At 44.8% G+C, this 12671-nt stretch overlaps 1 protein-coding gene across 1 annotated transcript in view; it reads right to left on the bottom strand.

Annotated features, from left to right (window-relative positions):
* LOC135085339 (xaa-Pro aminopeptidase ApepP-like) overlaps nt 1-11869 on the bottom strand; it is a 35330-nt gene extending 23461 nt beyond the window's left edge. Inside the window, exons 1-12 of the mRNA XM_063980116.1 lie at nt 11788-11869; nt 11416-11495; nt 7465-7586; nt 6519-6690; nt 6138-6244; nt 5704-5839; nt 5263-5358; nt 3766-3842; nt 3051-3188; nt 2547-2621; nt 1988-2068; nt 858-988 (exon numbers count right to left, since the gene is read on the bottom strand). Coding sequence (XP_063836186.1) covers nt 858-988; nt 1988-2068; nt 2547-2621; nt 3051-3188; nt 3766-3842; nt 5263-5358; nt 5704-5839; nt 6138-6244; nt 6519-6690; nt 7465-7586; nt 11416-11495; nt 11788-11822 — 1250 coding nt within the window. The 5' untranslated portion in view covers nt 11823-11869. The remainder of the gene's footprint in view (nt 1-857; nt 989-1987; nt 2069-2546; nt 2622-3050; nt 3189-3765; nt 3843-5262; nt 5359-5703; nt 5840-6137; nt 6245-6518; nt 6691-7464; nt 7587-11415; nt 11496-11787) is intronic.
* Nucleotides 11870-12671: the final 802 nt, after the last annotated feature.

Below are 12671 nucleotides of genomic sequence, written 5' to 3'. Positions count from 1 at the left end.
CCGCAGTGAGTGTGCGAGCGCGACAGCAACATAATTACGCGCGAGCGATAGGGATGGGTAGCTTGGGGTCATTGGACGGGATTCTACGTGCTCACGGACCAGGCTTTAGAAAAGATTAACTTAACTCAGTCAGTGTCTGAGGTATGGAAGCGCCACGGGAGTTTTTGTTGACATCAAACGTTAGGAGAGTTCAGATTTACTTCAGATTTGTATGCTCTGATAATTCATAATAAATATGTCAATGCCACCCCTCCTGTGCTGCTCCCATAAGTACTTCAGTTAAACGTTAGACGTACCTATAGACTTTCAAATCCGCAACAAGGACGTCTGTATTTTACTTGATACTTATTTAAAATTTTGCTCAGGCTGAAGGTGGAGGCGAGCTTCACTCGAAATGCTCAACCACCGACGAATTCATAAACAAACTTGAAGCTCACTTCTACCTTCGATCTGATCATCATCATTTTCTATTAGGTGAGTGCAGACTAAGAGTTTCTTTGGCACAAAAAACAAAATCGCTTCCCGCTGTCTGTCCCTATGAATGCTTAGATCTTTAAAACTACGCAACGGATTCAAGAAGAAAGTATAAAACTCAAAGGTGACTGACTGACTGACATGGTGATCTATTAACGAACAACCCAAACCGCTGAAGGGATCGGGCTGAAATTTGGCATGCAGGTAGATGTTATGACGTAGACATCCGCTAAGAAAGGATTTTACGAAACTCCTCCCCTAAGGGGGTAAAACGGTATCCACGCGTACGAAGTCGCAGGCGGCTGCTAGTATCTACATGCATAAATCAGCATTGTACCCATACGAAGCCGGGGCGGGTTGCTAGTTGTCTAAAAATCACTTACCGCCTTAACTCTGCAAGCTTGTCAGACAGATCCATCTCCGTGACTTCCACTCCTGAGGCCACCTGCTCCTCCAACCAGCGGAACCCTCTGACAGCTGCGATGCCGTCCTTTACATGTGCTGACCGGAATCCCTGTCATAAAAGTCAATTTACTATTTTGGATAACAGATGGCGTCGTGCTTCTTTAGCATGCGCTAACATTTGATTTTTCAGGTTTCAGGTTCAACTATTAGAAAGAAAGAAAGAAAGAAAAAATGTTTATTCAGTATCATCGACAATACACTTGCAATACTTAACATTAGCTAGCTTAAATTTCAATAAATGATGCTATTGCCTGTAAAATAGTTTTCATTTTCCCATGAACAACTCGCTATTGTAGGCATGATTGTAGGGTTGATAAATAAATCATCATCATCATCATTTCAGCCACAGGATGTCCACTACTGTACATAGGCCTCCTCCCGCAATGATTTCCATAATGGCCGGTTGGTGGCATTTAATCTCTGCACAAGATGGACCGACGACCTCATAAAGGTAGCAGAAATTCGCTGGATGCAGGCCGCCACCAACCTGCCATTGTGGAAATCATTGGGGGAGGCCTATGTTCAGCAGTGGACGTCCTATGGCTGAAATGATGATGATGATGCTGAAATACTTAGGCTTTCTTAAAGCGTTTTTAACACAGTAATTATTGACTACTTTAAATCCTGCCACTGCTTCGGGACAATAACTTGCTTTGGAGGAACTATCTGACCCAAAAAATCTGACTTGCCCCTCCCTAGGGCGGACACTGGATATGGCTTGCCCCCCCTAGACTAGAAGTTGGATATGGCTTGCCCCCCCTAGACTAAAAGCTGGGTACGCCCATGAATGGGCCAGTGCTGAGAAGCAGCTCAAGAAAATCAGTCACCATTTTCAGTCCGTTATTTCAAGGGTTTAGTAGTTCTTGGTATGCTACAAGACACAATCTGATCGAGTTAACTGCGCTCCCGGCGGCCGTGACGTCAAATCGACGCTCTGGACGAACTCGGGGAGGTGTGCGGGTGAGTGCGAGGGAGAGTCGCATTCCAGCGTGGTGCGCAGTTAGCTCGATCGGGTTGTTCTTAATATCTGGTCTGGTTTTACACTTACCCTCAATTCCACTTCGTTTTTGATACATTTCATCAAAACTACCGGCGAATTTAGTGTTGCCAATATATTCACTGTGCCACTCTGAAATCAATTTCAAATTCTATAAACAAATAGGTCTCCTAAATTAGATTGATTTTTGGCAACATAAAGTAAGTTGTTCGTAATAAACCTTACTTAGTCTAATGTCTTAATTTTCATCTATACAAAATCAATATTTTGTTGCAGCAACCGTGAAAATGTAAGAGCGTGCGCGCACGGTTGACTTTCCGTGATAGTGTCTCTCCATAGATAAGAATAAGTAGTTACAACGTTGTCTCTTTAAAGTGTAAAAGTGTAAAAAAGAAAGATATACTGCCACGGTGACAAAAAGTCACTAGTGCGCACGCGCCGTATGTAAATGTCCGGTCGCCGAGCACTTAGAATTTCGTCCAATGACCCCAAGCTACCCATCCTTATCGCTCGCGCGTAATTATATTCGCGACTGTGCGACGGGCGGTCGCAGTGGGTGTGCGACCGGACTTTAGTTATTTTTGTGTAGTATTTTTCCTTCAAAACTTACCGTCTCTACAGCTGAATAAACCGCATGGCTCCCATCCTGGGACAACCAAACCGTACTGCCTATAGGTAGTTCATTCTGCAAAATGAATAGATAATTCCTTCATTTGTTTAGTAAAAAAACCGTCCACTGCTGGACAAAGGCCTTCCCAAGGATTTCCACAACGATCGGTCGTGCACTGCCCGCGAGATTGGCAGTCAAATTCTATACTTAATGTTATAAATGCGAAAGTAACTCTATCTGTCTTGCTTTCACGCCTAAACCACTGAATCGATTTTGATGAAATTCGACATAGAGATAGTTTGAGTCCCGGGAAAGGACATAGGATAGTTTTTATCCCGGTTTTTGAAACAGGGATGCGCGTGATAAAGTTTTCCTGTGACAGAAAAAAATCCACGCGGGCGAAGCCGCGGGCGGAAAGCTAGTATCACATAAATGTCCCGTGCGCTCTCATACCTCAATCTATGACTGAGTTAAGTTAGACCTATACCTTAAATGGAAACTCACCGACATATCTCCCAGATAGCTGAAGATGTCCTCGTAAGGGAGGACTTCAAGCTGCGTTCCTTCTGACGCCAAATGTTCTATGATGTCCGACGATAGAACTCCATCGCCCCAGAACAGTATTGTGTTGTTTGGTGCCGTCTGTAAAAGTATTAACTTATTTGAAGAGCTTTTTTGCAATCATCATCATCATCATCATCATAATTTTCAGCCACAGGACGTCCACTGCTGAACATAGGCCTCCCACAATGATTTCCACATCGCCCGGTTGGTAGCGGCCTGCATCCAGCGCCTTCCTGCTACATCATCATCATCATCATCTCAGCCATAGGACGTCTATTGCTGAGCATAGGCCTCCCCCAATGTTTTCCATGTTGCCCGGTTGGTAGCGGCTACTTCCTGCTACATCCAAGTTTATTTATTTATTTACAAGTTACGGGACTATTCCCATAATATTTCGTTCCCACTCAAACTCCTGTGTAGCCAGGATCTACATCTTAACCGCCAATAACCCAACCAGTGAAGGCCAAGTTGGTCCCGGGGGAAAGTTAAACTGTCATTGGACCCGCAACGAAATTAATCAGAAGAACATACTTAGGATGAGTTCGAAGTTAAGGTTCCAGGTTGATAAGTGTGCTATGACCTTTATGATCCACCGTTCGTCTTCTGGTCTTGCATGGCCAGTCCACTTCAGTTTTTGAAAGAAAATAAAACTTACTAAGTCAGAGCGTAGTATCAAATATGAGAAGAAGACAGGATTGTATGGGATGTCCGATCCTCGAAGATTCAGCGTGTCTACAAATAAAAAAATATTCTGTATTACATGTTAAATAAAAATTTGTAAAATATACACCCTCCCGAAAGGCTAAACAGTAAGGCCTGCTATACACGGACAGCTTGAAGCAGTTAGTGTCGGCAGCTTCAAGCTGCGACTGCATAGCAAACTACGGAAACAGTTGTAACTGCTCGAGCAGTTCCGTTTATGTGTGTACGTAGTGTACTGTAGTTTGCTATGCAGTCGCAGCTTGAAGCTGTCGGATACTAGCTGCTTCAAGCTGTCCGTGTATGTCGGGCCTAAGGCCGCTACTACATCATTATTTCATCCACGAAGACGCGCTTTTTGGTCTCGGTCGCGCGGGGTGCGGGGAGTTTGATCCGAGCAATCCGAGCGTCATTATTGTAGTGTGCGTGCGCACTCATGGATCATTTAGCGAGTACCGATAACACTCAAACATTAGCGGAAGAATGGTGGGGCGCGTCTTCGTGGATGAAACGATCTATTACATGCTAAGAAATGTAGCCGCGGGCCTACGCAAGAATTCGTGTCGTTTCTTACAACACGAACCGTGTACATTACTTCGGCGCTGACCAAGAAATAATTCTTGTTTGCGCTAGATACGACACGGGTTACCAGTAGGCCTAAGATGCGCGCCGTGATAACTTTTATCGACGTCAAAATGTATGGGCAAAATCGATAAAATGGCGTGATAACCGCTTATCGCAGCGCGCATCTTAGGCCTACAGGTGTCCGGCTTTAGCCTGACATGTTTGGCTTTATACGGTCTTGCCCGGCCAAATATTGGCTTGTCCGGCCTGTCCGGCTTTTGTTAGGTTTTTTTAATTGGCTGCCGTGCCAGGCGAAAGTCGAGCCACAGAATAATATGAAGCGCACGCATCATGATGTTGGGCAACACTAATGAGGATCATTTCGATTTTTAGCTGTGAATGCAGATTTATAGGTCTTAGAAATCCTTAATATACAGTCCAAAAATTTTTGTTCTACGACAAAAATTGACGAAGTTATGGCCAAATTACTAAAAAAGTTCACTGAACGCCCGGCGCGGGACCGATGACGTCACTATATCCGATCCGAACGCTGCCGGCGTACTGCGTGGATAGAAAATATTTTTTTCTAGCCAAACTATTAGTTTTTCTGCGGCAGACACTGTGAAATCTTTCTTTGCGACAAGAAGCCTAAAGGGCGTAGCACATTAAAATTTACAAAACCCGGAAAGGGATCATAACCGTATCAACTTGAGGCGGTCAGTATTCTTTGTATGAAACTCCATACTGCAACGCACAGTTAGCCGCACCGTAACGTAAACGCCGGTTGACAGCGCGCGAAAAATGATGACAGCTCGCAAAAGGCGATACGGTGTTGATCCCTTTCCGAGTTGATTTAAGTCTGCTATTAACTCAAAGCATAAGTACTTACATGCCACGTCATCAAGTGCTGTGAGAACCAAAGCAGATACTCCTCTTGAAGACAGCTGCTCCCTCAATTCAGCCAGTTTTTCACTTGATTGTCTACCTGTTAACAAATAATTATTGAAATAATAAAGTGTGATTTTTGGAAAAAAGTGTTCTGAAAAATATTTTTTCTGCCACATCGGCCGTCAGTTCTGCGTGCTATGTGCCCTGCCCGTTGCCACTTTAGCTTGCTAATCCGTCGGACTGAGTCAGCGACTTTAATTCGTTTGCAGCAAAGAAAAAGTATAGTTAATTACTTACTTACTTACCTACCTCACAAAGGTAGCGGGGAAGGCGCTGGATGCAGGGCGCTACCAACCTCGCGATATGGAAATGATTGGGAGCCTATGTTCCGCAGTGGACGTCAGTCCTATGGCTAAAATGATGATGATGACGAATTACTTACCAGTAAAAGTAATTTCCAGTGGCATCAACGGCTCGTTGGGTCGAGCAGGTGCGGGGTCGTCGATTCGTTCCCGGGCGATGTCAATTAAGTTGTCGGGTGTCGCTTGAAGAGTGACGTTGACCGCTGTGAGAGCACTCTGGAGAGCGAAACAATATTTCAGAATTATTAGAAGTTTTCTATAGTTTTAGCAGAGTAAATACAAATGAGTAGGTCATCTTCATAGAAACGCACGGGCGCGGTTTGTATGTGAGCGCGCCAACACGTATGCGGCGCGTTTTTGGATTTTTTGGATTCTGTATGAGATTTGCCCTGTCCATTGTCACTTCAGCTTACAACTTCTCCATCGGGCTATGTCGGCGACTTTATACCGTTTACGGGTCTCATTTCTGATTCAATCGAATGAAGAAACACCATAACATGGTGGGTGGATTTACCTCCAATGTGTTCCAAGCAGTCCGCGTGTATGTGGTAGGATCCACCCCCACAACTGAATATGGGCCCATATTTTGCACGAGCCATGTTTGGATTGATTCGTCAATGCCTGGAATAAAAGATACAATAAGTTCCAGGTAGGTAGGTGGGAGGCCTATGTTCAGAGCTCAAAATGCCACCAACAGATGGCGCTGTACGGTATTAAAGCGCGCAAGCGAAGTATTTTTTGACCCATACATATTGGTGACTACAGTCTATTTTTGAACAACATTAATACACTCTTGTCTAAGTTCGATGCTATTGTGGTTTTATTTCAGTTATCCCTTTAGTACAACGCAAAAACAATGGGCGAAACCCAAAAAGAAAAAGTTATTCGAACTGACCTTGCCTCATCAAGGTGAAGTGCTCCAAATTGACCTCATTCTCGAACTGCGTGAAGTATCGGCTATCAGTCCAGACCAGAGCCAAGCTGTTGGTCACCAGGACAGTGCCTGACGACCCCCGAAGACCTGATAGCCACTCGCGGCGGGCGTCCGATGGGGCTATGTAGGCTGACTGTGGAAAGAGGTTGGAAAAATAAAGGTACAGTTCGCGAGGCGTAAGCTCCTCAGGTTTGCATATTTTTTAAGATTATTAGTAATTTGTGATTGCACAAAATTACTAATAGTCCCGTTAGCCCCTCGTACTAAGCTAAATATGCTTGAGTCACGAGTGAGCTGACCACAATAGTCGAGCGCAATCCCCGGATCACAAGTCGGCCAGTCGGACCCCTTCACCGTTCGGCTATCGTGGCTTCGGATCACCAAAAGTAGTCAAATAAAAACCTTTTAAAAAAGTCGCAAAAATGTTCCACAAACATTTAAAACTAAAACAAAACACTTCAGAAATAATAAACACGACAATGTGTCGGTACCAGTACAAGAGGTCAAGTGTGACCACAGAGTACTTTATTAATATACCTAAGAGTAGGCGCACACCGTTGATTTTAGTTGGCCGATAGTTGTGCCCGATTTTAAATTGTATGAAGAATCGGCTAAATCGAATCGGCGTAGTGTGCGCACTCCCATACATGCCCATACTGATCAACTGCCCGACTAAACTATCGGCCGACGAAAAATCAACAGTGTGCGCCTACTCTAAGTAAGTGTGACAGATGTGCGGCAGATGGAAAAGCGGTAATTTAGCAGTGGGTTCACTACTTGTTAGTCCAGCTGGCTACGGGGACCTACAGACTCTTGGATTGGCCGTCCGACACCGCTGGACTTATCGCTGAGAAGCTATCTCTACCAATCAACACAGGGAGAGTACAGTGATATAAAATATACGAACGTTGTGAGCATCAGCTGTAGGCACTATGTAGGCGTCGACCCCGTTCTCTTGAAGAACACTGCGCACCGCTGTCAGCCGTTCCAAGCTGTTGTCGTTGGTATTTCTGGGGTAGGAGCTGGACACTGCAATTGATAAAATATCAAATCAAATCATTTCATTTATTCAGTACCTACTTTAAAGTCCTTAAACTCTTGTTTACCCTCCTCTTGGAGGGTAGGCGGAAACATGGCGGTCAACTCCTCAGGTACAAAGATGTACAGAAGCGGTATATGAAAAGATGCAACATTGAGCCCTCTCAGTGGGAAGGTTTGGCAGCACAGCGTCCAGAATGGCGGGAGATTGTGAAGAGGCGAGTCCGCGAATTCGAGGAGCAGCGTACGACTGAACTCGACGCGAAGTGCGATGACTTGAAGGCCCGTCCATCTGCCGCCATTCACTATAACTATGTTGGCGGCGTGCTCAGATGCCCTCAATGTGCGACGGTTTGCCGCGAAGATCGGCTATGCAAGCCAGCTTCGGGCACACCAGCGCCGCCAAGACAGCTAGGAGTCGGAGTGGTCACTATGACTGAAATCGGTCGGATGGATCATCATCATCAATTTAAGGCCTTTCCAGGGCGCTTATACACGTCCCAAATATAACTTGCCCTACCATCACTTCGGCAACATGGGTTGGTGCTAAGAAGAAGTGGCGGAAGAAACTCAGTCAACTCTCAGATCATCATCAGGTCATTATATGACTTTTTAGTATCTACTGCAGGAGCACGAAAAGGTTTTTTATTTTATTTTATTTGTTTAACAATGTTTCAACAGCATTTAATTTAGTTCTAGAAAGTCGTTGTGTAGGCTGGCTAGCTTCCCACTAGGTGGACCGATGAGGATGTGGGCAGCGCAGGTCCGGTAGTTGTAAAAATCCTTGGGGGAGACCTTTGTCCAGCAGTGGACGTCGTAACGAACGATCACACACAGCTTATTTATTTACGTCTGTAGGGCGTGCGTAATGCTGTTAAGCTTCAACCACAGCAATGCAGATCGCCATCGCCGTCGCGATCATAGGCCATTTGACAGGTCGCGCGGACTGTCATGGGTCGCGCGACCTGTCAAATGGCCTGCACGCGTTGGTGTGGTTTAGAGGTGGGCGCCACGCCGGCGCGCCGCCGCCGCCGCGAAATTTTTCACGCCGCCGCCGCCGACGATCGGCTGTCGGCGCGCCGACTCCTATACTGCACTGACTATTTGTTTTTTTTTTTACAAATGTTTCTATTGTGCGGGAATCGAATCCGCGACCTCCGGCATAGATTACGAACGTTACGAACCACTACATCAAACGGCCAACACACTGAGTGAGAGCCTCGCAACGCAAGTTCCTTAGCTTTGAAAAATTTAAGGCTGGAAAGCCGCCTAACAAAGTCTCATCTTATCGCTCTATTAACCTGACTCTTGTATTGTCAAAATTGTGGGAAAAGACAATACTTGGACGTTTATCCCCTTGCTTAAGTATGGCCCATGTAATAATCGACTATCAATGGCATAGTTTTCAAGTCAAACTCTGTGACAAGATTTCTTTTTAGCTGCAGAGCTTGAGTATCCCAGTACTCCGTAATTGGTTCGGTCCTCTACAACATAATAATAATATTTACTAGTAAAGTAGCCCAGTCACCTGAAACAACTGTGGCCTTCCTCACATGTGAACAGTGATCTTAAAGTCACTAGACTAGACTGTTGCAAACTCAGCTAGATGTGACTAATGCTTAGCTGACCCACTAGCGCATAAAACTCCGAAGTCTCACCATAACACATTTAGGACATGAAACTTATCCTCCGGCCAATCTAAACCTCAGCACATTCATCTCAATTCTGCGTTAACGACCTGGACCGTATGATGACATGGAAAGACCATAATTATAAAAACGATAAACCGATCTGGACATAATATTATGGCATCTACCTAACTGTGATCGAAAACCTGCTAATCCAACATTAACTATGTGCCTCCCAAGAGCTCCAAAATATCTGCTAAGGGTACTTCCATCGGCGCATTGGTACACTTACAATTGAGAAATCCACGAGAACCTGGAAATAGGCGTAGTAAAAAGTTTACTCAAACCCGCTATCCAAATATTAAAGTACTAGTTGTGCCCGCGACTTCGTACGCGTGAAAACCCGTTTTCGCAACATTTTTCATTATTGCTCTGCTCCTATTGATTGTAGCGTGATGTTGTATAGTCTATAGCCTTCCACGATAAATGGGCTATCTAACACTAAAAGAATTTTTTCAAATCGGACCAGTAGTTCCGGAGATTAGCGCGTTCAAGTAAACAAACAAACAAACAAACTCTTCAGCTTTATAATATTAGTATAGATGATCAAGAGATACATCTTTATGACAGCATTGTCTGGTGGCCTAGAACTAGGCTACAGACATGCAGAACGGTACTCGGAAAATTGCAAAGAACTGCATGCCTAGAAATAACGAGTGCGTTTAGGACTACGCCAACTAAGCATTGGAAATTATTCTGGGACCGCCTCCACTGTACTTGGCGCTAGAAGTGGACGCAAGAAAGGCGCTGCACTGACTGAAGGATGCGGGAATCTGGAGTACATACAAACCGTTGCGCCAAACACACAAGGATAGGGAGCGATCCTCTATTAGATGTATCTAATAACGGACCTGGGATATGATACAATGCAGCCTAGGTACATGTTTAGCAAAGAATTTCAAGTGTCTAATACCAACAAGGGAAGTCGTGAAAAGACTGTTGAGATCAACAAGATAGCCTGATCTAGTATACTGACGGCTCCAAGATGGACTCAGGATGGGGCGGGAGCGGGCGTCTACTCCAAACGATCCGAGCACAGTAAAAGCTTAGGGAGGTTTGCAACAGTATTTCAAGCTGTAACCTAGGTATGCTATAATCATGTGTGCACTAAGGAATATAGAACAAGTGCATAAAAAGCGCGACATTTACATCCTACGTGACAGTCGGGCAGCACTCAAAGCCATTTCCTCGGTGAGGGTTGGATCTAGACCCGTTCTGAGGGCAATCTTGGTACTAAATAAACTTGGAAGGCATAACAGGGTGACTCTAATGTGGGTACCTGGACATACAGGAATCGAAGGCAATGAAAGAGCCGACAGTCTGGCGAGACAAGGGTCAGAGGCGACACCTATTGGTCCAGAGCCGATAGTGCCCTTATCTATAAGCACCGCACACATGGCCATGAGGAATAATAACTAGGAGGCATAGAGCTGAATGAGTAAGCTCCAACGGTATGAGCCACTCCAAATTATTCCTAAAGGGAAACTCAAGATATGGGAAAAACTCATATTCAATGGAAACATGAGGCAAGCCCGTGTGATCACGGGTGCGTTAACAGGACACTAAACTACGGACCACATGCTCCACAAGATGGGCTTTACGACAGCCGTCGAGCATGTGGTGGAGAACATGCAGAGTCCATGAAATACCTACTGTGCGAAAGCGACGCGGCAGCGAGAACTAGGATGGGTCTCCTGGGGTCGGCATATTCGGCACCAGAAATAGGTCTCTCTCACCCAAGCACTTGATTCGCTTTATGGATAGGCTTTTTACGGACGAGAGGGGAATAAAGGTATGGGGGCGCACAAAAGATCCCAAAGGGTCGACGTGCACTGCGCTCATGCGCCGCCCTAAACAAGATATGATATGTTCACCTGATTATAGTCTAGATGACAGACTCTAAACAGTTTTTTTTAAAGAAATAATGAGTCTAGGTCAAAGGTCAAGGTCACGCCGCCGAAGTCAAAAAGTCGGCGCGCCGCCGCCGGCTAATTCTATATCGGCGCCCACCTCTAGTGTGGTTGATGCATTATGGAACGAACGCACACAAATAGTGCACTAGATCCCCAGTAACCCATGGTGTGCCGTGCCCATGGTCTCTACCATCTTATGGTGCGAAAAATTGCTCTTACCATAGTATTGTGCAGCCTCAGGCTCTGCTAAGTTGTACTCGTTGTAGGGAATATGGCCAAGGACCGCATTTGCTGTGAATCTAATTTTATAAAAGAGTTTAGTAAACTTTTTAGAAACTATACTTTTTGCGGTGATCACAATAAATCGATGATCATCATCATCATTTTAGCCACAGGACGTCCACTGCTGAACATAGGCCTCAACCAATGATTTCCACATCGCCCGGTTGGTAGGCCTACATCCAGCGCCTTCCTGCTACCTTTATGAGGTATCTACTAAGTACTAAGTTTACAAATATGTAATTGCTCAATAATGAATAATAAATAAATAAAAATAAAAACAAACAAATATCAACAATAATTAATACTTACGCGAAAATTAACCACAACACATTTCGGGCGGCCATCTTGCCCAAATAAAACAATAAAGTGCTGTTATCACTTAAGTACGTTATCAATCTAATGATATTGGATTTAGATTGCCTCAATAATGATATCAGTTCAATAACTTAGAACAAAGCGGCATATGCCGTTGAAGATAAGCCAGCTCATTTTTTTAAGCAGAACTAGGCAGGTATTTGACCGGAATCACACTACTTAATGTTAAGTTCCGGCAGTTAGAAGTAAGATAGCCAGTTGCTCCGTGGTTGAGGATTCCGGGTGAAGCTCGCTTCCACCTTCGGCCTGCACTTACCATCAGGTGACATACAGGCCAAGAGCTTCCTCGTTGTGGATAAAAAAAAAGTGAGATGCAGTCTAGTAAGGTACATAAGAACCTGCCTTGTAAATGCATATAGCCAGGATTATACCTAGTGTTCAGGAAAGGCAGCAGCAGGCAGCAAATTCTAGTCCAGCTGTTCGCATTATAAGAGTTAGCGAAACGCTTAGTACGAGCTGGTGGTATGTCGACAATGTAGGGATGTACGCTAACCTACTTCTGGTTCCCCGGTGATGGAAGGGGGCTGGTGGAATTAGGTTGTCTAATTTCTTATTATAACGAGTACTTACTTAGCTTCATGAAGCACAAAATTGTATGAATTTATCATCATCAGGTCGTATAATCTCCACTGCAGGATCACAAACCTCTCAAATTACTAGAGGCATATGAAAGATTTTGCCTACACTCCCCACGATGACCAGACGGGTTAGGGAGGCCTGGTGTTCGCATGTTTGTCCCTTAGTTGCTTACAACGTCTGCGGGAAGAGTGGTTATGATCCTATTCTTCTACTCTAACCGCACGTAATAGAACAACCTC

Source organism: Ostrinia nubilalis, chromosome 28, assembly GCF_963855985.1.
Source record: "Ostrinia nubilalis chromosome 28, ilOstNubi1.1, whole genome shotgun sequence".
NCBI lineage: Eukaryota > Metazoa > Arthropoda > Insecta > Lepidoptera > Crambidae > Ostrinia > Ostrinia nubilalis.
This window is presented reverse-complemented; position numbering and strand designations above follow the sequence as displayed.